Source organism: Diabrotica undecimpunctata, chromosome 8 (assembly GCF_040954645.1).
Source record: "Diabrotica undecimpunctata isolate CICGRU chromosome 8, icDiaUnde3, whole genome shotgun sequence".
Taxonomy (NCBI): Eukaryota; Metazoa; Arthropoda; class Insecta; order Coleoptera; family Chrysomelidae; genus Diabrotica; species Diabrotica undecimpunctata.
The window spans coordinates 97,551,244-97,578,913 of NC_092810.1; the positions used below are offsets into that span (position 1 = coordinate 97,551,244).

The 27,670-nt window shown below is 32.8% G+C and overlaps 2 protein-coding genes across 2 annotated transcripts; one reads left to right on the top strand and one right to left on the bottom strand.

Annotated features, from left to right (window-relative positions):
* The first annotated feature begins 7,512 nt into the window (after positions 1-7,512).
* Positions 7,513-10,524, top strand: LOC140449012 (uncharacterized). Its single transcript, XM_072542153.1, has 3 exons — positions 7,513-8,454; positions 8,535-8,550; positions 8,675-10,524. The coding sequence occupies exons 1-3, from the start codon at positions 7,853-7,855 to the stop codon at positions 10,199-10,201; spliced, it is 2,145 nt and encodes a 714-aa protein (XP_072398254.1). The 5' UTR covers positions 7,513-7,852; the 3' UTR covers positions 10,202-10,524.
* A 10,053-nt stretch (positions 10,525-20,577) lies between these two features.
* LOC140448489 (E3 SUMO-protein ligase KIAA1586-like) lies at positions 20,578-24,218 on the bottom strand. Its single transcript, XM_072541574.1, has 2 exons — positions 23,936-24,218; positions 20,578-22,549 (listed from the first exon to the last, which is right to left on the bottom strand). Exons 1-2 carry the CDS (start codon positions 24,131-24,133, stop codon positions 20,774-20,776), a joined length of 1,974 nt encoding a protein of 657 aa, XP_072397675.1. The 5' UTR covers positions 24,134-24,218; the 3' UTR covers positions 20,578-20,773.
* Between the last annotated feature and the right edge of the window lie 3,452 nt (positions 24,219-27,670).

Sequence of the window (27,670 nt, forward strand, 5' to 3'; positions counted from 1 at the left end):
CGTGCTATTTAATAATGTTTTACAATCTGATTTTGGTGTAATTCTGTAATGAAAGTATCCAAATACAATAAAATTTACAAGAGGTCCCCCTTCATAAAATTATATAAAGCACCCCATATAACATACGACCCATAAAAGAAAATAGGGATGTTATAATAAAATAATTCCAGATCACATCAGCCCAATTGAAATGTGTGCCAAATCCCGAAATGCCGACGGCATCGTTCTTCTTGAAAATAAATCAATGATCCAAAACATTGTCATTCAAAACTGGCATTAACCTTGTTTCTGCTTTTCTCTCATCGTTTCTCGGGCTTGCCGGAAAACTTACTTAAACAACCATAACATTCGCGAAGATAATAAAGCGCCAGTATATTTTTCCAGTACATTTAACCTTACAACGATGGATTCTCAAAGGGGAATTTGGTGAAGAGCCTTTTCGAGTGTTAGGCAACATATTAATTGGTGATTCTATAAGGAAAGTCGAAAAAGGAAGTAGCTTTTTTGGAAATAAGATAAAGCAGTTTTTTGTGGTGAGTGGGAAGAAGCGAAACTGGATTTACTTTATTGGCTTAATTTGATTTATGGTTATAAATGATATGAGCATTTTAGGATTAACTTTGTGAATTTGCAGTCTCTTGGGAAGAATAAAAAATAAAAAGTGATGATAAAGGAAAACAAGCAAAAAGAAAATGGGAAATTGGAAACCATTTATACCGAATGTAAAAGTTTTTTTATAAAGAAATCTCAATTTAGGTGTAAAAGATATTAAATGTTGTATTTCAAATAAATATTGTGATCTGTATTAAATAGGACGTGTTTACAGTGCAATATATATATATATATATATATATATATATATATATATATATATATATATATATATATATATATATTGCATATATATATATATATATATATATATATATATATATATCGAGAAAAGGAGTACGACCGTCAATCCAAAATAAACTAAGGTACACTCGAAGAGTGGTGGGTTTTTCGGTCAAAGGGGAGAAATAAAAGACAAAGAAGGTGGCTACTTCATCTATTTATTGAAGACGTCTCGCTTTCTGCTCAGAAAGCATTGTCAGTTCATCTAAAAAGAACAATATAAAACCAAACATCCATAGATAAGTTAAAAAAAGTGTGTTACCTTACAGAGACATGTAGCAGTCAATGATGTTAAAAATATGAAAAAGCTTACGAAACTGGACATTTAGAGTTAAAGTTGTATAAAACAATTAATTGAAATTAGGTATAGTTTGCAATTTAACAAAATTAGCACAGCAAAAGAACATGTGATAATTATAATAACAACTTTAATATTGTTGATTCTTTTCATTTTAGTGAATTTATTAATAATTTTGAACTTCCACAGGGCTACATTTTAGTGAGTTTTGATGTGGTATCTCTTTTCACTAATTTACCTCTCTCTAGTGTTATTACCTCCTTAAGAAATTACTGGAACTCCATCCAACTTAACTGTCCTGTATCCTGGGATGTATTTGCAGAACTTGTTCAATTAATATTTGACACTAATTTTTTGGTCTTTAACGACAAATATTACCTTCAAATTTTTGGGACACCTATGGGTTCCTCAATCTCTCCCATCCTAGTTAATTATTTACTGGATGATTTAGTATCTGACCGTTTGGGTCTTTTAGATTTCCAAATCCCTTTTAATAAACGGTAGGTTGATGAGTTATTACTAGCCTTACCTCCAGACAAGATTCAGGCCACCTTGTCTTTGTTCAATGAGTTTGATCCTCATTTACAGTTCACTGTTGAACTTGAGGACTCTAACACAAACAGTATTCCCTTCTTAGACATGCGTGTTATTAGAATGGGAGATAACACCCTAACTACAAGTTGGTACAGGAAACCAATGGCCTCTAATAGGTTTCTCAACTACCACTCTTGGCATCCATTTAAGTATAAATTAAACCTAATTAAAGCTTTAACCTGCAGGCTAAATAGACTGACACATCCGGTTAATCGAAGGATATCCCTTCAATTACTTAAGAAAATTCTGATTGAGAATTCCTATCCATCCTCCCTTTTTAATAAATACCTTCTCGTGCAAAGCTATGGTTCTTCTTTAAATGACATACCCAATAGTGACCAACTTAGAATAATATCAAATAATTCAATTAACAACACTGTTCTGCCTAATACTGTACTTGGGACTCCAACTACCCATTACTCATCGTTACCTTATTTGCCTCAAGTTACTGAGAAACTCGTTAAACTGTACAAACATAATAACGTACCGGTTAAAATTGCAATTAAGAGTGCTAAGACTGTCAATTTTTCTTTTAACAACATAGTATCTCTCTCAAATATTTACCGTACTCTTTGTAGTACCTTCAAAAACCACCAACTTTACTTTTTATTAAAGTTTCATTAAAGATTTTCCATATTTGGACATTTATTTTAATTATGACAATTTGTTATGACGTAACAGATTTTTTTGATACGTATGCAATTTGATCGCTGAAATGGTTTACACTTGCAAGAAAGAATCGAAATTGTAGGTCTATACTACAAAAATAAGAATTGTGCAAGAGGTATTGCTAGAATTTTTATTGAAACACCACAATAGACATGCAACTTATCAGTATGAGATTGAACTGATGCACAAATTTAGTGCAACTCGGTCAAATAATAATCATAACCAACAGGGACTCGTAAATAACGAAACAATTTACGTAGCTGTTTTAAGGCAAGTTAACTTGTAGGCTGAGCAATCACGGTGACTGTCAACAATAAGCAGAGCAATTGGTGTTTCACCTTCTACAGCCTTTAGAATCCTCCATAAATTTAAGTTTTATCCATACAAAATTGAATTGTTACAAGAGTTAAATGAAGAAGATTTTGATCGTCTTCTCGAATTTTCCAAATTAATGACACAATGCATCATTAACAATTAAAAATTGTTAAGCAATATTTGCTTTTTAAATGAATGCACATTTTTATTAAATGGCTTGGTAAACAGACATAATTGTCGATACTGGGTTTAGAGTGATCCACATATTGTGCGTGAATTTCAGACAGCATCCTCAAAGGTTAGACGTATGGTGTGCTATCCTAGATAATCGCATTACCAGATCCTTCTTTATCACTGGAAACTTAAATGATGCATCGTATCTTGAGTTACTTAGACAAGTGTTTGATCGTATTAGAAGAATAGTAGAAAATGATGATAACCTTTCCTAATATTTGGCTGTATTGCAACATGATAAGGCACACTTTGCTCTACATGTGCGACAATTTTTAAACGCTCCTTGGATAGGTAGAAGAGGACAGATAATAGATTGGCCACCTGGGTGACGGTATTTAACACCCCAAGACTTCTTCTTATTGGGGTATTTGAAAACAAAAAAATGATAAACAATGAAGAATAGAGGAATAATGTCGGTAGTTTAATGCAAACGTATTAAACAATGTCAGAGAAGAATTTTAATATCAATTCGTACTCCGACTTTTGACTAGTAAAGACGTGCTCTCAGACGCTATACGAAGTGACATCTGTATTTGTAGGTTATTTGGTTCTTATTATCAGTTATAAGTATATTAAGTTTGTGTTTAAAAGGAAAATTACTGTAAGTAAATTTTGTTTTTTTTGAATAATTCTGCCCTGACCGATGTCCGGGGAAAACGATCCATCTACAAGCGGCAAGGGGCCGCCGAATGGTAATTTTAATAAAGATAATCAAGTCATGATCTTGTTCAGGATATTATTGTACATGAAGATATTAATATGAGTTCATGTATAAACAATAAAAATAATAATCAATTAAATGAATTATCTGGTACCGATACACTCGACAAAAACTTGAAATTAGACAAAAACTGGTATTATGATAAACAACGTTTATTAAATCAATTAACAAATAGATTGAAACCTAACCAATTTAGAATTAAATATTGGGAGATAACATCCAAAAAATTGGGTAAAAAGTTAACAAATTTAAAACAGTATGATAAAAACAATATTGAAATTAGTACTCTTGGTAGCAATCGTATAAAAATCGCAGTAAATTCGGGCAGTATTACCAATAAATGAGATAAAGATCCATTCTTTGAAAAGAATAATTCACTTGCATATATTACGGGCCATCTTATAGAAAAACGCGGGTTAGTTCGTTCAGTTGATACTTCCTACAGCGAGGAGGCCCTCCTACAAATTATTAATTCTAGTGTACCTATTAAAAAAGTAAAACGCATGACTAGAGTTAACCACAAAGATAACAATATGGAACGTGTTCCTCGTCAAATGATCATTGTTACGTTTGAAGGAAAACTCATTTCTCAATTTATTTATAATAATAAAGTTAGATGCCCTGTAGAAACTAATATTAATCCCGTTATGCAATGTTTTCGTTGTCTGCGATACGGCCATTCCGGCTCACAGTGTAGGGGAGAGAAAAGGTGTAGAAATTTTGGGTCAGAAAATGAATCTGTGTGCGAAGCATGCAATATTTTTTGTGTTTATTGTAAACATAATAGTCACAATTCTACTTATAAGGAGTGTCCAGAATTTAAAAAGAAAACTAGAATCGAGGAAGCTATGTCTAATTTGAATATATCTTTTAAAGAAGCTGAAAAAATTATTAACAATCCAGCCTATTCTAGCTCCATATAAAAAAAATTGCTCTATTAATTGATTTAGCTATAGAATCTTCTGCTTTAAAAATTTCTACAGCACAACATCCAGTCCGTACTACTTCTTCTACATCAAACTTTAGGTCAACACATGATCAACCATCTTCTCCTAAACCCTTGCCAAAAAAAAAGAAAAACTACTGATTCTTCTCCCAATTTCCCACCCATTAGACGAGAATATAATACTAGCTTTTGTGCAGGACCGGTCTTCCAGTATGGAAAAGAGTCGCAAAATAATTTTTTAACATTTAACCCTGCTGTCCTGTTCGAGTCTATTTGACCCAAAAAAAAAATTATTTCTTATTTTACAAATTATTACGCGGCGTAACGTTTTGGTATTCCGCGACTTTATTACCTAATCTGAGGTCTTTCAATTGCATATGAGATAAAACTTTAACTTCCTGATTTTTTTGATAAAAATTAAATTGTTACCTATGATACGTTCGGGTCAATATGACCCACGTATTTAAACCGTTAAAAATTTCCTGTGTACGTATGTTTAGTTGGCAGTGTTTTATATTTTCTAACACTGTTTTCTAACAGTCAGTCATGTAAGTTTATAAATAAAAATAAGTTTCTGCAAGCTAGAACTTGTAAAAAATTTGAAGTGTAGCTGGACGATGTCATGTAGAAGGGCACGTCATGTAGAAGGAAGTGGGGGTGATAGACAAGTGGTAGGACACTGATGATATGTCAAACGCATTCATGCCATTCATATACATTTCAGTCTATTTTTGCATGTTGATAATGTCGCATCGAAGAACACTAACCGAAAATGAGCTGCGCGAGCTCGCGAACGTGTTAGACAGTGATGAATACATATCAGAAACAGAAAACCATACAAGTAGTGAGAGTGAAGAAGAAAGTAGTGATGATTCTGTTATTCCATTCTACGTACCACATCCTGTAGAACCTTCTGTAACAGTTCCTTTGAAAGATGGTAATATTCAGTGGTCGCTTGATCCTCTTTATCAATGCGGTCGTTTTTCTACGGACAATGTTATAAATATTGCTCCAGGAGTTACAAGGTACGCATGTGCACGAATTTTCGATATCAAAAATTCGTTTGACGTGCTCTTTTCTGACATAGTTGCAAACCAAATTATTAGTATGACAAACATGGAAGGCCAGCGTGTTTTTTGGACCAACTGGAAAGACTTGGATAAAATTGGTTTTCAAGCATACATTGGTCTTTTATTGTTATCTGAAGTTTTCAAGTCCCATGGTGAATCAACTAAAAGTTTGTGGAATGAAGAAACTGGTCGTAGTATATTTGACAGCAACAATGTCCCTTGAAGTGTTTACAAAAATTTCGCAAGTGATACGTTTTGATAACAAGACTACTAGACAGGATAGGAGACGATTAGATAAACTTGCTGCAATACGTAAAATTTGGGGAAAATGGGTGGAAAATCTACCAAAATTTTTTAACCCTGATGAAAATGTTACTATCGACGAGCAATTAGTAGCCTTTAGAGGTCGCTGTCCCTTCAAACAGTACATTCCAAGCAAGCCAGCGAAATATGGCATAAAAATTTGGGCTTTATGTGACACCAAAAGTTGTTATGCTCCAAAATTGCAGATCTATACAGGAAAAGAAGCAGGTGCCGCACCAGAACGAAATCAGGGAATGCGTGTGGTCTGCGACTTGACTAATGATTTGAAAGGCCACAATATTACCTGCGATAACTTTTTTACATCGTACAATTTAGGCCAACTTCTTCTAAAAAGAAAAAATACAATGCTGGGGACTATAAGAAAAAATAAACCAGAGCTTCCAGCAAAAATTGCAAATAAAGAAGTTCATAGTTCGTATTTTTACTTCACGCAAGATACCACTGTTGTTAACTATATTCCTAAAAAGAATAAAAATTTTGTTCTTATGAGTACTTTGCATCAAGAAAAGGCTATTAGTGACAGAAATGACAAAAAGTCCCAAATATTTTAGATTATAATAATTTCAGTAAGGGAGCAGTGTATACTCTAGATCAGCCTGTTGGTACATATACATGTCATACCGTCTCAGGACTTGCAACTTAATGTAGAGTCATATGTCGCCATGTTACCAATCCAACAGTAACTATACCATCTAAATTGTAAATTAGACATAATGTAAACTAAATTTCATTTAGTAATTTCTAAAGGGTTTTTACCCCCATATTTAGTGGCTACATCCATGTATTAACTTGACACTGATGATGGAATACTTAGTCCGAAAACGTTTTGTCAATTTAACATAGCCCAACTGGGTTTTTTATATACCTTTTTATAAAGGATTTTATTCAAAAATTTTTTAACAAAAATTCTTTTTACCAAATTCTATTGGAGGAAAAATTTGATATTGCAATAATTTCTGAAACATGGTATAAGCCTACTAATAACATTAAGTTTAATAACTTTAACGTCATTGCGATTAATAGAGAGAAAGGTTATGGGGAGTAACAATTTTCATTTCACATAGATTTATATACGAAGTCATTCAATTTAATCATAATTTTAATCCAAAAATTGAAGTTTGTGGAATCAATATCATTTTTGGTAACCACAAACTGGCTATAGTATCTCCATATAAACCCTCCGATGTTAGAGCGAAATCTCAAGACTACATAAATTTATTTAGTCAAATAAAACATGATTGCATAATAGAAGGCGACTTTAATGCCCATCACGATATATGGGGATCACCTGCATGCTCACATGATGGCAGAGTTTTGGTGGATGCTTTAGATCATTTTTCAAACTTGAGTGTTATAAACGATGGATCTGCCACAAGTATTTCCTTTCCCGGCCAGGCAAAATCTGCCGTAGATCTCACAATTGAAGACCTCGGTGCAAGAACCGGGCAAGTCCATTTTTAACCGAAATTGAGTTATTGCATTCAGCATAGAAAATTTGAAGTTGCGCATATTTTGGTACGAGAATCGGGTAAATCCAACGAATCTTCATTAAGTTAGCGTAGCAAAGGATTTATCCGATCATCCATTACGGCGCAAGAATCAGGCAAGTCCAAAAGATATCCGATTTTAGCACCGAAATGGTCGCGTGTAGTGGGAGATGTCGGAGTAGGGATAACCTTCACTGGTCCGGTGGTACTGGTCTGCTGTTTAGGTATTTTGTTTTCAGTTGTGAGATTTTGTTAAAAGGAACAGGTTGAAATTTTGTGTTTAGTATAATAGATTTTATAATGTCGTCGGAGTCAGAAATCGAGACCCATCCTTTTCAAGATTCGGGTAGTGAATATGCTCCGAGTGATTTGGATCAACCTAGTACAAGTCGTGTATCGAATAGAAGGGAAATTAAAACAAAAAAAAAGCGAGTTCGCAGACGTTTGGATCGGACAACATTAACTGAGAAGAGAGGTAGAAAACGAGTAAGAAACGAAAGTGCGTGGCAAAGAAATGTAAGGAAATCGTTAAAAGCCTGCGGAGAGGAGTATCTGAATTCAGTTAAAAAGGTTGTACCTAAAAGAACAGTGGGAATACGATGCACTTGCCGACTTAAATGTTTTGACAAAATTGACGAAACAAAAAGATTGTCTATTCTCTCCTCTTTTAACGAATTAGGAAATAAAGAGAAGCAAGACTTATATTTGGGTGGATTGATTTCTTTAAAACCAGTGCAAAGAAAGCGGCCAAAATCAGGACAAAAAAATCCAAAAGAAGTTTCATTTTCATACAAGGTATGTTTTAGCAGTTTTTTTTTACATTACTTTATTTTAGTTAGTATATTTTCAATAAGAATTTTATTAAATCAGAACATAAATAAGTTTAATATTTATAAGTACTAGTTTACAAACAAAAAAATTGCCAACTTTTACAGATTTATTACCAGTGTCTTACATAGTTACCAGTTTTTTTTGTGATAAGCATAAACTTGATTCGAGTAAATACAATCCACGATTAATATACTATTATGTTACGTAATGTACGTAATGTACATGATGTTACGAATGTAATATTAGTATGACAATATACTGTTATACTAATAATATTGTGTTTTGTTACAGATTCGTTTTGGACATTCTGAGCATAAAGTCTGTAAAAAGGCGTTTTATGGTATTCATGGAGTGACCAAACATCGGGTTGATCGTCTCGCTTTATCACTGAAAACTGGGATATCCGCCCCACCTGATATGAGAGGAAAACACACGAATCGACCTAACAAGATGCCAGAGGAAATATTGCTGAACATAAAAAATCATATAAACAGCTTCCCAAAGCGGAGTTCCCATTATAGCCGGGAAAAAAATGATTTCAAGTTTTTTCTGCCTGCAGAGTTAAATATTTCGAAGATGCATAAGCTGTATTTGGAGAAGTATGAAAATGAAGTTTTTCAGGCATTAGAAAGGGGGGAAGAAGCCCATCCAAAGGTTACCTACGACTTTTACAATCGCAGTTTTGTATTAAATCATAATATTAGTTTCGGAACTCCGAGGTCTGACACATGTCAAACTTGCGACAGATTACAAAATCTTATACTTGCCGAGATAGATCCTGAAGAGAAAAAAGCACGTCTGACTGAAAAAGATCTTCATATTCGTAAATCTGAGGTGTTTTACAGAAGATTAAAAGAAGTTACCATTCTCAGTAAAGAAGACGAGTCCATCGAAGTATTATGTTTCGACTTCCAGCAGAATTTGCCTTTACCCCATGTTCCAGCAGGAGATGTGTTTTACAAAAGGCAACTTTGGGAATATAATTTTTGTATTCATTCGGGAAAATTTGGCACATCAACTTTTTACATGTATGATGAGCAGACCGCGAAGAAAGGAAGTAACGAAGTCATATCCTTTCTTGATCATTATATAAACACATATTTGCCTGGTTCAGTAAGTAAGCTATACATTTTTTCGGACAATGCATTTGCACAGAACAAAAATCAAACGTTAGTGAAGTATCTGTATACTTTGGTAAATGTAAATAAAAAAATTATTCAAATACATCACCAGTATCCCGAACCAGGACACAGTTTTCTACCATGTGATAGGTCATTTGGACTTATAGAAAAAAATAAAAGGAAGAAGGAAAGAATATATCTACCGTCAGAATGGATAAAGTTAGTTGAACAAACTTCGAAAAAATTTAGGGTAGTTCCTGTAGACCAAGAGATGATCCTAAACTTTTCTGACCATTTTAAACAACTCTTTAAATCAGCCCCCAAAGGGCCAAAAAAAGAAAAGTTTGCTATATCAACCTATAGATTAATGAGGTATACAAAAAATTATCAGTTCATCGAATGTTCTGTAAGTTTGGGATTTGTTATTTCCACAAAATTTTTTATGAACCCAAAAGCAGATATTATTGCATTCGCCATGCCTAATATTAGAGCATACTCAAAGCACTTGGACATAAACCCTAAAAAAATTAAAGATTTAAGAGAATTAGTACGAAAATATGTGCCATTAAATGACCAAGGTTATTACAGCCGCATGTTATGTTATGAAAATATTACTGATAATGCAGGAGACTCAAATTTTGTAGATGTAAACGAAGATCGTGATGAAGGTAGTGTTAGTGACTCTTCTTATGTTTAAAATAATTATTTGATTATTATATTTTCATTTCAATGTATCATTTGCAATAAAAAATCCAAAACAGTACATTGTTTCATTTTTATTTTTAACACATGAGATTTTTGGAACAAAAAACAGGCAAGTCCATTTTTTCAAAACAAAATTGTTGGGTCTACAATATGAATGAAAAGTAATTATTGAATATATAAGGCTTGTCTAATGTTCCTCTAGAAGGATTAATTTAATTGAGTATGATTTATTCACATTTTCTAAAAATATAAAGTTTTTTTCGATTTCCCAACAATTTAGAAAAGTGGAGTTGCCCGGTTCTTGCACCGAGGTCTTCAATTGCTTCATCTAAGGTATGTCCTACACTTGGTTGGTCGGTTAGTCAGGATACTTATGGATCAGATCATTATCCAATCAGTATTACGCTTATACAGGGTGAGTCATGAGGAACTTTACATACTTCTACCATATGTAGAGTCCCTCAGGGAGCATATCATGTGGCCACTAAAAAATGTCAACTCCTCTTCTTTATTAATTAACAGGGTGATTTGTGTAATTGACCATTTATTTCATTTTACTGTAGTGTTTATACGGCTTATTTGATTTTTTTAATTTTTGCATGATACAGTACACTACTATCAAGCATTCGACTGGTATTAGCTAAACTAAAAAATTCCAGGACTGGCTTTGGAAAAATTAATTTAGGGATTCGTATTAAATATTACACCCTGTATAATTTATTTTAAAATGCAATAAGTGATTTTCAAACTACATAAATAGCCAATGAAAACGATATACTTGCGACAATGTTGTCGCACTTTTATTAAATTTTTAGTGAACGATCAAATCTTACCTAAAATAGAACAACCATAATGAAGTATCAAATTATAAGGTATTAATTTTGATAAATTAATACCTTATAATTAATACCTAATAATTAGATATTAAATGTTATAAATTTCAAACATTTTAATTAAAATAAGTTCTTACAACATAATCTAATACGTAGAAAATTAACATCTTTACTGTCACTTTGTATTATCTCTACGATAGAATCAATTGTTTTTCAATTTTAAATTTTTACTTATAGATCGTATTGGGGCATTATTTTCGATAAAGTGTTAAGTTTTGTTGATTGTAAATGATTAAAATTTTATGTCAAATCATAATACATTGCATCAACTGTACTAAATAAAAATGAATCTAAAAAAGTTTAAAATGAAGGTTGGCGTTGACCGTTTGACGTTTCTTGATATTTTATACCCATTGTCATTATTGTCATTATCAATTGTTATTTATGTGTACAAGAATACATATTTCTTCTGTCATATCTACGTTAAGTACATTGTGTTAGTTTTGGTACAGCTTTTCTTACTTGCGTTCAAAATGCCACATTAGTTTTCGACCACAGAATATGCAGACATAATATTTGTTTATGGATTCTGTAATGGGAATGGTAGGGCTGCTAGTAGAGAATATCGCAGGAGATTTCCTAATCGTCGAACTCCCAGTCATCCAACATTTGGGTCAGTTTTTAATTATTTGCGAGAAAATAGCACTTTTCCCAGTGGAACAACAGAGCGACATGTAGATGAAGCGCAGGAAGATGACATTATGGACGCCGTTACTATGAACCCTACAATAAGCACTAGACAAGTAAGTCGAGGACTCAATGTTACTCAATCAAAAGTAAGTAGAGTCTTACAAAAAAATAATCTCTACCCATATCACATTCAAATGGTTCAGCGACTAAATGCTGGAGATGAGCTCGATAGGTTGGAATTTTGTGGATGGATTAACAATAATCGACCAACGCTATACAGGACACTATTTACAGATAAAGCCCAATTTCACATGTGTGGGCAGAAGAAAATCTCCATGCTATTCGAGAACGTCGTTCTCAGTTAAGGTTTTCGGTTAACGTGTGGATTGGTGTCATAAATAACCAATTAGTAGGTCCTCACTTTTTTGATGGTCCTTTAACAGGGCAGGTCTATTTGAACTTTCTACAAAATATTTTGCCGAATTTGCTTGCCAACGCGAACGTTGCTATCCGAGGGATGTATTTTCAGCATGATGGGGCACCCCCACACTTTTTACTGGCAGTGAGACAACATCTTAATAATGTTTATGGCAACAGGTGGATAGGACGTGCAGGTCCCATTTCGTGGCCTTTAAGATCCCCTGATTTCAATCCCGTTGATTACCATATTTGGGGATGATTGAAGCAACTAGTTTACGCAGTGAATATTAATAACCGACAACAATTAATTGATAGAATTATACATTGTTGTAATACTATTAGAAACGATCCCCAGAGTATCCGTAATTCAATACGTCAATTAACAATTCGGCAAGAAAAATGTGTACAGGCTGCAGGATTCCATTTCGAAAATCCATTTTGAATTATTTTTATTTTGTTACCATTATTGTATCTTTTCCAGTTCTAATTTATGGGTTTATCATAACTATGTACATATTTTTAGTTTTTTTTTATTGTTCTTCGTTATTGTTAGTAGTTACTGTTTTTTGTTGTGCAGTGACTCAGTTTACCATTTCAATTAAAATGTTTGAAATTTATAACATTTGTTTAAATTAATTACCTTATAATTTGATACTTCATTATGGTTGTTCTATTTTTGGTAAGATTTGATCGTTCACTAAAAATTTAATAAAAGTGCGACAACATTGTCGCATATGTCGTTTTCATTGGCTATTTATGTAGTTTAAAAATCACTTATTGCATTTAAAAAAAAAAATATATACAGGTTGTAATATTTAATACGAATCCCTAAATTAATTTTTCCAAAGCCAGTCCTGGAATTTTTTAGTTTAGCTAATACCAGTCGAATGCTTGATAGTAGTGTACTGTATCATGCAAAAATTAAAAAAATCAAATAAGCCGTATAAACACTACAGTAAAATGAAATAAATGGTCAATTACACAAATCACCCTGTTAATTAATAAAGAAGAGGAGTTGACATTTTTTAGTGGCCACATGATATGCTCCCTGAGGGACTCTACATATGGTAGAAGTATGTAAAGTTCCTCATGACTCACCCTGTATATCCAGTTAACTTATTCTAAAAACCAATATACAGCTGCTTTATTTGTGAACATTTCTGGTGAATATATGCTTATGTCCTAGTCAATCTATTTATAAATAGACAAGTAAATATTCGTTTAAATAATTCATGATTGGCCCAGGGATAGTTAACAAAGGGGTACCTCAGGGCTCAGTACTTAGTGCCTTATTACTTAACTTGTATGCATTAAACTTACATACTATGGGAATGCAGTGTAACATTTTACAATATGCTGATGACTTCTGTTTCTATGTTGAGAAAAAAACTTTTTAACAATGTATTAATGCCCTTAAAGTAAATATGTCAATATATCTTATTGCAAAAAGTATTTTGATAGTCATGGGCTTGACATCTCACCCAAGAAGTCAGGTGTAGTATTTTTTTCAAGACACAGGTTACCAAAAGTTAGTAAGTTAAAATTCTCCCAGCTGGAAATTCCTGTATATAACAGTTTTACATACCTAGGTGTTACCTTGGATTCAAAATTAACCTGGAACGAACATATTAATAATTGCATTACCAAATGTGAAAAAAGCCTTAATATCCTTAAGACCGTTAATCGATACGATTGTAGAGCAGACCCGAAAATAAACTTATTATTTTACAGAGCATATACTAGATCAATTTTGGACTATGGAAGCTTTTTCTATGGATTAGCGACAAAATCTCGTTTGATTAAATTGGAACGAATACAATACAAAGCTTTAAGGTTGGTCCTAGGAGCTCTTAAATCTACTCTCACATCAGCCCTTTTGACAGAATGTAACGAGCCACCTTTACATTTAAGACGTATATTTTTGGCAAAAATATTTATTCTTAAATGCCAGTTTAATAATTAATACAGCTTATTACCAAAAATATCTTGTCTCTCTGTTTAAAATCTAACAAACAAATGCTGGGCAAATAAAAACTCTCCAACTCTAGCTGTTGCATTTCCCAATTTATCACAATGTTCATTCAATGGAGAAGAAATTCCATTCTTTGGCTCCAATTATGACATACTATGTGAATATAAACCTACTGTAGTAATTACTTCATCGATTTCAATTGTTCACGAAGATTTAGTAGTACAAAACAAGCTAGAAGACTGTAGCCATTCTTGTAAAATTTATACCGATGGCTCAAAATCGCCTGCTGGTGTTGGCTGTGCCATTTACATAGACAATATTCAAGATTATTTTCAGTACAAATTAAAATCGGATTGCTCAATATTCACAGCTGAATTGGTAGCTATTTTCAAGGCATTGGATTGAATAATTAATAACACAATATATTTCAAACGATAGCTATATAATTTTATCTGACTCACAGTCCGTCCTCGTCGCATTAAGATACTTCTCTAAACACAACCACAGACTTATTGTAGATGCGCTTGAAAAGCTAACTTCTCTAAAAAGAATTGTTAACTTTGTGTGGGTTAAAGGTCACTCTAATATTCCAAGCAATAAAAAAGTAGACCATTTGGCTAAAGACGCTACTTTACTGGTTATAGAATACAACAAGTTGCCCAAATGGGATTTAGTTTCAGCTAGGAAGAAACATGTTAGACTTAATTGGAAAATTGAGTGGCAATTCTTTACTAACAGTAGCAAAAATACATACTGCAGTATAATATATCCAACTCTTTCATTTACTCCCCCAAATGACAGAAACTCCATCTCTCATAAAAATTTATACTATGTACGTTAGATGCCTTTTTGGACATGCTACAGTAAACGCTTACCTATATAAAATAAAACTTTCCGAAACTGATATATGTGAATGTAATGACAGTTACCTTAACCACTGGATGTTTCAATGTCGGTATAATCAAGAAGCCCTAAAATTTTTATTTTAAGCCATCTCACAAGAAAAAATCATACTGCCGCAGTTGCTTCTATTCCCTATTTAGATATTCGAAATCCAACTATTAGATCGATTTTATGGGAATTTTTCAAACGTACCAAACGGAAAATCTAAACTGCCTTTTTCAGTGTGTGAATCCGAAATGGTAGGACGTTAGTTGTTGTATTTCCCATTGTCTTTCCTTTTATGTCATTTACCTTTTGCCGTTGCATGTATTGTTTGTATAAAAAAATGTCGCTATGAAGGACACCTTTGCGGATACCGTTCCGCATTTAGGCAACGTGGTAAAGTACGTCTCGCGACCACTAACATAAAAGACACACTCAAATCATAGACCTTATTATTCGTAGGCCCAAATGGCCCTAAACAGTGCAGTTCAAACGAAGGATCAAGCCAGGAGGTTAGAGGATGCTAAGAGTCTCCGGAGTTTAAACCGCTATCCAAAAAAACAACGCTTTATATAGCGACATATAACTGCCGCTAGCCGGTCGCTATCAAAACAATACAGACTTCTATAACTGAAAAAAAAGGACGTCATAAGAATCAGCGAAGTAAGACCGAAAGATGAAGAACTATAAACTTGTCAGGAAACACAATTTACTACCAACGAACATCAATGGGCTGAACAGACGATATTGAATTTCGAATCAACAGGAATTGGAAACAAAAAGTGGTAGAAATAACTAGTGTCTCGGATAGAGTAGCTAGCTTAATCTTACAACGATCCAAGAAAGGATCCAGGTTTTCTTTTTTCTTTTGTAGAGTTTTGTTTTGTGCTTTTATACTAGAGTCTTTGCTTTTGCTTTACATAATGTTTACATTCTTATTGATTTTTATTTACAATGTAAATTTTTCCATTTATTGATTTATTCAAGTCTAAGCCTCAGCTCATAAATCGTTTATCCCGAGCAACTGAGTATTCATCTTATAACTTTTGGATTTTTTTATCTTTACTAATCTCATTTTAATTTTTGAGACAAGGAGGTTATAGCCTGATGTGGCATATGCTACATGCTTAACGCTTATAATGGAATTTCTAAATCGCAGATTGGTTAGAAAAAAGTCGATCTGATTTCTAATGCAATTTCGTTTATTATCCTGTGGTGACCCCCAGGTATACAGTCTACTGGGTGGTAATCTAAGCCATGTGTTCATAATCACCAAGATTTTCTCTGGACAAAATTGAACGAACCTGTTGCCTCTATCATTTTTTGCTCCTAACCCATAATCACCTATTATATTATCCGGTGGGCCTTTTCCTATCTTTGCATTTAAATCGCCCATTATGTTCCTGGTATATTGTACGTTTAAGTTGTTCATAAAAATTTTCTATTCTAGCTTATGATTTATCTGCAGCTGGAGAATACACTTGCACTATATTAGTGTTAACTGGCTTACCTTGTATTTGTAATAACAGCAAAGGGAACAAAATTTACACTGGCTGTTTTGATTCTCCTAAATAAAGTAATTATGCAAACTCCGCGTAGATGATCTTGGATATTATTTACGGAGAAATATACCGTTATATTTCTAAACAATGTTTTGCCAGAACCAGGCCAGCGCATTTCGCTTATGGCTTATATCTCTAGGTTCAGTCTGTTAAATTCTTGAATTGTGTTGTGCGTCTATCTTTGTTCGAACAAGCTCCTAACATTCCATGTCTCGAAATTTAAAAAGGCTTTGTTCTCGATATTGTTATTTGTCACAAGTTAAAACAATAGTAAAATGTGAAGGCCCTTATGATACGCCAAATGCGTTTCAAGGCGTATGAGTAATAATACACTTTGTGTTCCCTCTCATACCTCAGGGTGTTGACTACAGACTGTATGACTTGTCCAGCATGCCATAGCATTGAGGGTAAGGTGCACGTTTATACAATATCCAAATTCCATGGCCTGACCATATCATTGCTTTGTCGGAAAAACATATATTGTTGACAATGTTCTCGTCAGTTACAATTTTGTTCATCATTACCCCACTAAACTGTAATCTACGGTCGTAGTCATCTTCATTTGACTCTTGCAACAACTAGATTGTACAGGGTGATTGCGTGATTTGATTGAAATTTTATATATTACACTCAATACTAAAGAATAATTTACATCATATATTTGTTTAACTCTTCGTAAGAATATATGTGGATCTTCAGCAGAACTCCACAAAGTTCTTTAAATTTTTTTAACGTTTCCTTGTGAATAGGAAAATGGTTTGGAAAAGTATTGTTAGCTACTTCAATATAAGATCTTTTTCTATCACTGCAGCCCCTCATCATTACAACAGTAATTCGCTCTTTTTTCTTAAAATTCATCTTTATTGTAGCGCTATTAAAAATACATGAAACTATTTTCAGCTTATAATTATTAAAATTAATTTTACAAAACTTTTCAGTTGAAGATTGAACTAATTTCAAAATCGCAGCATTCTATATTCACTAAATTACCTCAAAATTATTTGGCGCTGAGAAGTTTTATTTACATAATGGTCGAACTCGTAATTAAGTGAGGATTTTCAATTATATCACAATATTTAGAGTATTGTATTTAAAAATTTAAAGTGACTAAAGATATCAGAAAAATGATAACAACCTGGCAACATTACAAGCATTAAACTTGAAATCTTCATATTGCAGAATAAATATATCCCGGTTTTTGTACAATTCAGATTTTCCATTTAAGAAATAATTAGTGGGTTTCCAAACTTTTGGTCAACTCTTTGTATGTAAGGTACTTATACCCAAAATATTATTAAAGGTCGCAGTGTCGAAAGGTCAATCGTTTCCAGGAAACAGTGGCGGATCCAGAAATTTTTGTCAGTGGGGGGTCATGGGTCTTGAGGGTGATTTTGATACAGGATTTAGATTTTTGCACCTTTCAGTGGCTGATCCCCAGAAATTTTTTGTCGGGGGAAAGGGGATCATGGGTCTCGAGGGAGATTTTAATATAGGATTTAGATTTTTGCACCTTTACGATTGATATGATTTGTGCCTCATGTAAGGGAACCATTTTCTCAATAATTATTTTAAGCGATACCTATATTAAACCAATGAGAAGTTATTAAAACCCAAATACCCTACAGGTGCAAAAAAGGGTACAACATTAAGGAGTCTTAAACTTAAACAAAAAAAAAATAATATAAACCCACATACTCTATGGTAGTAAAATCAAGTGTACAAGACTATTAAACCAAAGGAAATTTAATAAAATATAAAAACTGAAAAATCAAGGACTGTCAATTTAAACTAGGTATTCTAAAGACAACTAATTTAAACCCACCTATACTATAGCTACAGAATTAGGGACAAACCAAGGATAAATAAGTATAAATCGAAGTTAAGTAATTTAAATGCAATAACTCAATGTAAGTGTAAACATTAATGAATGAATTTTAATATTAATTTGTAAAAACATTTATTTATTCCTTATTGCTACATGGACTCTCGAAATTACAAGTATGAGGCGTATAGAAGCTATTGAAATATGTGTTTTTCGAAGAATGCTGAAGATTTCGTGGATAGAGCACGTGACCAATAACGAAGTGCTGAGAATAATGAAGACTAAGAGAGAACTTCTAAATCTTGTAAACAACAGAAAAACGAGTTATCAAGGACATATTTACAGAGAAGAAAAATATACCTTTCTGCGACTCGTAATGGAAGGGAAAGTAGAAGGAAAAAGAGGCCCAGGAAGGAAAAAATGCTCCTGGCTGAAGAATGTAAGATACTGGACAGGCATGGACACATATTCGATACTAAGAACAGCTCAAGATAGAGAGCAATTTGCTGTAAATATAGCCACTCTTCCGTAACGAAGAAGAAACCTTAAGAATAAGTGTAAACAGCATTTTATTTAAATTAATTTATTCAACAAAAAACATAATGTAATTAAGGAATAGTTATTTCTATAATTAGGCGTATTAGGCTATAAGTGAGTGAAATATTTTTTTACTCGGTATTGAAACAGCCGGCAACGAGTGGTAAGTAAAAGTTCAGTGATTAAAATTACTATAAAAATAAGATAAGTAAATATATAATTTTATAAAAATGTATTCTTTTCGTCTATCCGATTTATCAAATCGCTCTATGATTGAAAAAGTAGTTGGTCCAATAATATCCTAGGTGTCAACAATTTTTTTTGATGTAACTTTATCTTCTGGTGTGTTATCAGTTTTAGGTAAAACAGCTCGAAGATTAAATAGATTCATAACTTTCGGTGAAAGTCGTTCTTCTAAAGCAGTTAAGATATTGTCTAAAAGGGATAAATAAATAGATCTTCGGAAATATTCTTCGCAAGAGTTAGCAGGTTAGTTTTGACGACAGGTTTGACGAGAAACTATACAAGGCATCTTCAATTCAATGTCTAGTTGTTTAGCTATTTGTTTACTTCATAGTAAAGTTTGCTAAAAATAGATTCAGCATTTGATCTTTTATTTTGAAGAATGTATTTAGTGTCCTCTATGACGTCAGTAGCCTACTTAGAATATAATTTTGGTGACTGAAAAAGACGACTAATTGATACATATTGATACCTCAAATATCACTAAGACAAACTACTGTTTCACAGTTTTACAAATAATTTGGACAGCAGCCCCCAGTTCCTTTATTTGTATTCACCAATGTATTATACAGAGCTAATGCAACAACAATATTCACTTTGGTATTTATTATAGATAAATTATAAAATGTAGCACACAGTCTCAACAATTACAATTTATGATACATATATAAATTACAAACAATCAATTCGTAGACAAAACTGAAGATAAGAAATATCTAATACAAAATAAAAATGTGCTGATTTCGTGCGAAAAGTCATGTCATGTACATTGAATGGGCAATAATGTGGGGGCGGTAATTCTATCTCATCGTTAATCGAACGATTCTCTGGCACTCAAATAAAGAATTGACAAAATTTGGTATTACTGTATTTACAATTGTTGATTTTTTTAAAGAGCAATTTAAAAAGGCTTCCGTATAATCCTACACTTACCCCTAGAATAAATGAGTTTGAATCATTTCAACTTTTGACTTTCTGCTTATAGGGTTGATGGGTTTTAAATTATTTTTTTTTAGGATTATTTGATTGATATTTAATTTTGTTTTGGGGGTGGTCATGACCCCCGTGACCCCCTCCTTGGATCCGCCACTGCGTTTCCTACAATCTGCATCCTTTGGATATAAGCAAATTTTGTTAGTTGAAAGTAGAATTTGCCTTATGTTTTCACAAAACTTGTTTGTGGTCTAAAACTTTAGTAAATTATATTTTTCCTGATACACAATAAACAATTCGATAAGATTGGAAAAAATATTTTCTACTTTTCCAAAAATAATAACAATTTTATATAAACTCACCACAGCAACAACTTTACTCAAATGCTTCAGACACTGGAGCAGTGTTGCCAACAGTAAAACTCGCTATCCACTAGATTGAACCTTGAAAACCACCAGAAAACCACTAACAAAAAATAGTCCTGCACCCATAATCGCTAAATTTTCCACTAATTTTTTTTTGTTTTGTTTTGGGAAAGAAAATAAGTATATTAAGTTATTAGTTTCCTTTATTACGTAGGGAATAAAAATGAAACAAATTTGTAGTAAATTATTATTAATAAAATAAAAAACATAATTAAGTAAAGAAACATGTAACAAGGACTATTCTATATTTCTTCTTCTTCAGAGGAATCATTAATGTCTGCACCATCATCGTCGGTTTCAGATTGATATGATTCTTTGGTACCGATTTGTTTTATAACGCTTACTGGAATTTCATAGTCATTGCAGCATTTTCCCTCCAACCTCAAACCACAGCGTACTCTTAGTATAGCAGTTAAAAGATTTAACTTCATTCTATTCCTCTGCTTGTTTTTTATTACATTCATACTGCTAAATAGTCTCTCAACATCGGCATTAGAATGAGGCAGTATTAGTAGAGTAAACGCAAAAGTCGCTAATTCTTCAAACCGCGATTCTCCTTGAGCGTCTTTGAAATGCAATACTTCATTCCAAAATTTTTTTGTGTTTTTGGTCTCATTCCATTTCAATAAATGAACTTGATGCCACTGATCATCGACTCTTGCTATATGTTCTGCATTTTTATTGAACTGAGCCATTATGTCAGTTAGTGGTTCTTTATTGTGATTAAGTGCTTGTTCAACACTTATTCGGGATATTTTTTTCATCAGTGTCAAATTTTCTGGTAACCTATTTTTGATTTCTTCAATTAGATTTACTATAAATGTCATGCACCGATGCCGCATCATTTCTTCGTTTTCCCGTGTTAATCCTTTTTCTCTCATTTCAAGTATTTGATTTTCAAATCGGAATCCAAGATAACATTTTTGATCCAAAAAATCTCGAATATTTTGAGTAAAAATGTCAACTCTATTTGTAGGTAATGTAATCTTGTTGACAAACATATCTATCAGGTTGATCAACTCTTCACACAATTTGGTGTGGTCCGTATCTGCTGACTCGAACATTTTATTTACTCTGTTTATTTCAATTAGTATTGGATATAAAAATGAAATATATGCGTAATTCATATCGTTCGCATACATAGAGTGCAATAACTCAGCCGTGTGACATCTTTCATGTACCTTAGCAATGGAAAAATGTGTTTTTAGCTCTAGCCATTGCGTGTATATTCTGGAAACAGCAGATTCTATTGACAACCACCTTGTCTGGCATGCTTGAACTATTTTTAGGGGTTTCTGTCCATCGTTGATGGTTTTGTATAATTCTTTATAAAGCGATTGTCTGGAAGACGAGCGACTAAACCAATCATATGTTTCCTTAATTAAAAACTCCAAATTTCTCGGTAAAAATTCTTTTGCAGCAGCTGAAACAGCCAATTGCAAGGAGTGGCACAAGCAACGCACCAAAATCAGGTGTGGTACCTCTTCCTTCAATTTGGTATAGACTCCGTTATTTACTCCAACCATCACAGAAGCGTTATCTGTACCAATTCCCATTAAATTTTCAAGTCGGAGATCGAATCGTTTGATCGTTTTTTTTATAGTAGATACAATGCCTTCAGCATTACACTCATGGATTTTAACAAGGTCTAGAAACGTGGATACTATTTTTTGGTGTAATTTACTGTAATAAATGATTACCAAACCCAAGTATTTATGCACAGCAATATCTGTAGATTCGTCAATTATTAGGCTAAATGGTTGATCTTTAAAATCTTTTTTTAGAACCTCGGTGAAATGCATTGCTAACACATTTTTTATAATCGAACTGCATTTAGTTCGGTGAAGTTGAACTTTTTCGATATCTTTTTCATGATTGTTATTGTATACCTCTCCTAAATGGTCAACGACACGTATACTAGTATGCATGGCTGTAAATAATGCAAGTCTGGCTTCTTGCTTTTTTTTACTACCAATGGGCTCTGGCTTGAACGGAATCTTAGGCTGCGTAATTATAACCTGAAACAATTTACGTATTCAAAGATGTAAAAATAAAAGTGCAAAAACTAAAGTAGACTTTACACTACATGATTTTATCATATGACAATATCATATGAGATTTGTTATGATTCCTCGTTTCTACGATGTTTTAAAAAATCGTGTTTACATTGCATGATAAGTTATGACTTATGATATGAGTGACAATGAGTCAGGTTTTATTGATTTTTTTTTGTTTATGGTCATAGAGATATTAGACACAGTATAGGTATCAACTATTAGATTTTGAAACCATTATAATGAAAAATAAATCTTTGATTGCATTGGCTTCCCGACTTTTAATTTAATAATAATACGCTGGCAACAACTGCGTACAGCGTACAGCAGTAAGAAGAAAAAGATCAGACGCCTTTGGGCTTGCAGGTGGCTCTTACAAAGAAATCGTGGATAGGGTATATCAAATTTATTGTTGATATTATACCAAATTAAAAATAATTAATAAAGAAACTGAACTAAAATTATGACTAAGAAGACTATAAAACACTAAACTAAGAATAAAATAAACTAAATAAATAATAAAAGAAAAATACGACACAATAGCACATATTAGATAATAGGTTCAATATCAATGCAACAACAATAAATAAATAAATAAATAAAGAATGTTGTCTCTGGGTCAGGGAATGTTACTGAATTGATATAAGAATAAGGCGCGATATTTAAATGTTGGTTTTACCCGTATTATTACCGAAAATCATATGATTTTATCATGCGGAATAGGCACCGTCCTATTCTCCTGTGATAAGCTATGACGAGCCGCATGACAGTGCTTATGACAAATCACACAGTGTAAACATGTAGGTAAATTTCACTTATGACCAAATCATATGACAAATCACATGATAAATCATGTTGTGTAAAGTGTGTATAAGCTAAATATTGGGTTTGTGTAAAATATTTAGTGTTCTGTGGTTCTATCTGTTACATCCTTTGGTTTGTTATATTGTTGGTAGTTGATTAAGATTATTAATAAATAAGTAAATCCTGATATTAACCATAGGTATTTCAAGAAAATAATTATTTTGATTTATTCGTGAAAAAAAAATGTGCTCATTTCTGACCAATCAATAAGTAACCAATAAAAAGCAGTGTAGAAAGAAGAATAAGTGTGAACATGCCTTTATCTTAATAGGTGTGAACGTGCCTTAACTAGTGACAGGTGACAGTTCGGCTCGGCGGCTAACTTCAGAAATTAGAGGTTAGGTTAGGAATGTGCTCAGGGCCAAAGAATGAAAAATGTTACTTTTACTTTATTAAACACAAACAACAGGTCTCACAAATATATTTAAATTGAAGAAAATGGTTTTCTAATTTATTCTCCATGCAATCATTACAGCAGTTATTTACCTTTTTATTTTGTTGATGCTTCTTTGACGTCCCATGAGATTTCAAATCTCCATAATGACTCCTTAAAGTTGTACCACAAAATTTACATTTCGCTACTTTTTCACCCGTACTACTTTCAATAACCTGTAACCAATCTTTTAAATATGGGTCATGAAGCCAAGAATCCCGAAAATGTTGTCTATATTGTGTTTTCGGCATAGTTACGTATGAATAAACTCGCAATGATAACTTCAGTATGTATATGATAACGCAATGATAACTTCACTATCATAACTTGATAACTAGTGTGTAGTGTTGTTCATGTCATATTTTATATCCTAACAGATTTTTTTCGTAATAGACTTACAGAAAGCTGTAGTAGATGGCAATTTTAGTTTCCTGTAATTTTTTATGCATGTATTTTTACTACCGTACAAGAGATAGCGCTATATTGGAAGCATAATGTGTAATGTGTTTTTTGTAATTTGTTTTTTAATAATTGAAACTGAAATGTACTAAACCGCTAGAAAATTCCACCAGCCACTAAAAGCAATATTTCGCCACTAAATCGGGGTTTAAAACCACCAGTTTTAGTGGAGAATCCACTAAGTTGGCAACACTACACTGGAGTTCTATATCTAAAACTAAATTTTCTAACGTCTAAAGTGAATTACACCAATATATATCTTTTTCTGTTAACACATCTGTGCCTTTTGCTAGAAATTTAAAATTTTACGATGTTCCTTCCTATAACATTGAATCGTTAAGCTGAAAAATTCTATTTTTGTTTTATTTTCTGTGTTCCGTAAAAGGTAGGGTGGGTATGATGAATTCTGACCTCGCGCTGGCTTTATTTATATTTCCAGATTTTGGGTAAACATTTATTTGGGGAAAGTTTTGAATGTAGTCGGGAATTTTGTTTATGTACATGTTTGAACAGTTTTTTTACTTATTAAAAATACATATTTTACGTTTGCGTAAAAAACTACTTCCGTTAATTTTCAATTATAATACTATTTTCGTTAATTTTTTTTCTGAATACGTTTTTAAAAATTACGATTTAAACAGTTTCGTATTTTATCTGCCATTGTTGCCGTTTTGTCTTTTTTGTTAAGTTGTATGCCATAATTATACAACAGTAAAGAACTGCTTTGCATAATAAAAGAATTTAAAAGAGCGCAACTTAACCTGATTTAAAAATAAAAGAATTGAAAATGAACTGATCAAAAAGTAATAATAGAAAAAGAACCATAATTTAAATAGACTGAACAAAAATTACTTAGTTTACTGAATTAGAGTAAAAACTAACATAATTTGTATAACACGTTACCTACAGGACGAGGACTAACTTGTCCCATCACAGTTCTTCGTATATGACGGAATCAATTTTTATTAGACTTTAAATTAGGCGGTACGATATTTAACACACCTAGTCAGAAACATTCTCGCATTATGTCGGTTCGGGGCATATAATAAATATGACCTCGAAGAGCTTGTAACATATTTTTAAAAATTGTTTTGTTATAATAAATAAAAACTGAATATTTTTATAGGAATTCATTGTAAAACTGTCAAAGAATATTCCTTTTTTACAGTTCGTAGATAGTAATAAAAAATTCATAATTTAATTCTATAGAAATTTTATAAGATTTTTATTAAAATGAAACTCAAAAATACAAAAATTTGTAAAAAAAATTAAATTCACCAATTTTATATTGCCTTTTTTTTTCGTGTGCATTGTTGAAACATGAGATGTGGGTAAGGTTTCCATTTTAGTTTTGATCGATTTCATTAAGGCATTCGACACACTTAATCATTCACTACTCTGTGCAATTTTGAAGTCAATCGGCTTTTCCATGGATGCATTGAATATGGTTACGTCATACTTGCATCACAGGAAACAGAGCGTCAAAGTAGACGAAAGAAGCTCTGATTTTCTAAACATTTTGTCAGGTGTACCTCAGGGCTCAATTTTAGGTCCAATCTTATTTACTTTATACACCACCAATATTGGTACCTCCTTGAATACTTTTAAATTTCATCTCTATGCAGATGATACACAAATTTACCACTCATTTTACCCGGTTTACAGAGCAAGTGCTATTGAGATTGTTAATCAAGATATTAAATCATCGATTGTTTGAGCAAGAAATCATGCATTAAATATAAACTCTAAAAAAACTAATCTGGTGGTTTTTGGTCCAACCAGGGTGTGTTTGTAGATGAGTAACATCATTGAAATAGCTGTTGATAATGATATCATTAAACCTGTAACTAGTGCAAAAAATCTAGGTTTAACTTTAGATAATCACCCCAAATTTACAAAACATATTAACACCTGTGTGAGTAAAGCATTTCTGTCTAAGAACAATTTATCATAATCGCCGCTGCCTGGCATACAAAGTAAAAAGAATATTGTGAAAAAGTTTAGTATTATCAAATTTAGTATCTCCCAGAAATTTTCGTACACATCTGAACGTTGAGAGTAGTACAGCTTTCTGCATGGTCTTGTAGAGATGTTCATTCAGACCTAGCTTTCTTATGTTTTCTAGGAGGTTCTTTGGAATGACACCAATAGTAGAGAGAATAATAGGTATTATCTGGGTACTTTCCATTCTCCACTGTCTTCTTATTTGATTTTCCAGATCGCTGTATTTGGCGATTTTTTCGTTCTGTTTAACACGAAGATTATTGTTGTTGGGTATCGCCACATCAATTAATGTTGTTTGTCTCTTTAGTTTATTAACAAGTACGAGATCCGGTATAGCTTGTAGTTGCCATTCTTAAGTATACTCTTAGGAACGTATTGATAATATGGAAGATGTTTTGTTTGAAGAAGATGGTCCAGTTTGATAGCTATCTCAATTATTATTTTCAGATTTAGCCATACGGCTCACACTCCCTCTAAGGGGAAAATTCACTCATCCCAGATACCTACGGTATCAAAAGGATTGAGCTCTGGTGGGACTCTTTCCATGTTATCGAGTCCTAGGTGACTTGGTATGTCGGTGTATCTCCCAAAAATTTTCGTACGCATCTGGACGTCGAAAGTAACACAGCTTTCTGCATAGGTAATCTTATATAGATGTTCATTTAGACCCAGCTTTATGTTTTCTAGGAGGCTCTTCGGGATGACTCCAGTGGTAGAAAGAATAATAGGTATCGTCTGGGTACTTTCCATTCTCCATTGTCTCCTGATTTGTATTTCTAGATCTCTGTACTTGGCGATTTTTTCGTTATATTTAACACATAAATTATTGGTGTTTTGTATCGCCACATCAATAAGTGTTGTTTGCCTAGTAATTTTATTAACTAGTATGAGATCGGGTCTATTATGGGCCACTGGTTGGTCTGTAAGCACAGTGCGGTCCGAGTATAGCTTGTAGTTGTCATTTTCAAGCATTCTATCAGGGACGTATTGATAATAAGGAATATGGTCGGTTTGGATAAGTTCCAGTTTGTCAGCTAGTTCTTGGTGGATAATCTTTCCTACTGAGTCATGACGTTCTTTATAATCAGTACCGACAAATGCCTGGCAGCCACCGGTAAGATGTTGGATGGTTTCTTGGGATTGGCATCCATATCGGCATTTGTCATTTTGGACTTAAGGATCTTTAACAATATATTTCAGGTAATCTTTAGTTGGAATAACCTGATCCTGAATGGCAAGTAGGAAACCCTTAGTCTCGGAAAACATCTTTCCTGATGTCAACCAATAGTTTGACGCTGTATTGTCGACATATTCTTGGCTGATCT

Coding starts and splice junctions, on each gene's coding strand:
- LOC140448489 (XM_072541574.1), bottom strand. CDS start 24,133: ATGCCGAAAACACAATATAGACAACATTTTCGGGATTCTTGGCTTCAT. Junction 22,550..23,935: donor AGCATCAACAAAATAAAAAG/GTAAATAACTGC, acceptor AAATTGTTTCAG/GTTATAATTACGCAGCCTAA.
- LOC140449012 (XM_072542153.1), top strand. CDS start 7,853: ATGTCGTCGGAGTCAGAAATCGAGACCCATCCTTTTCAAGATTCGGGT.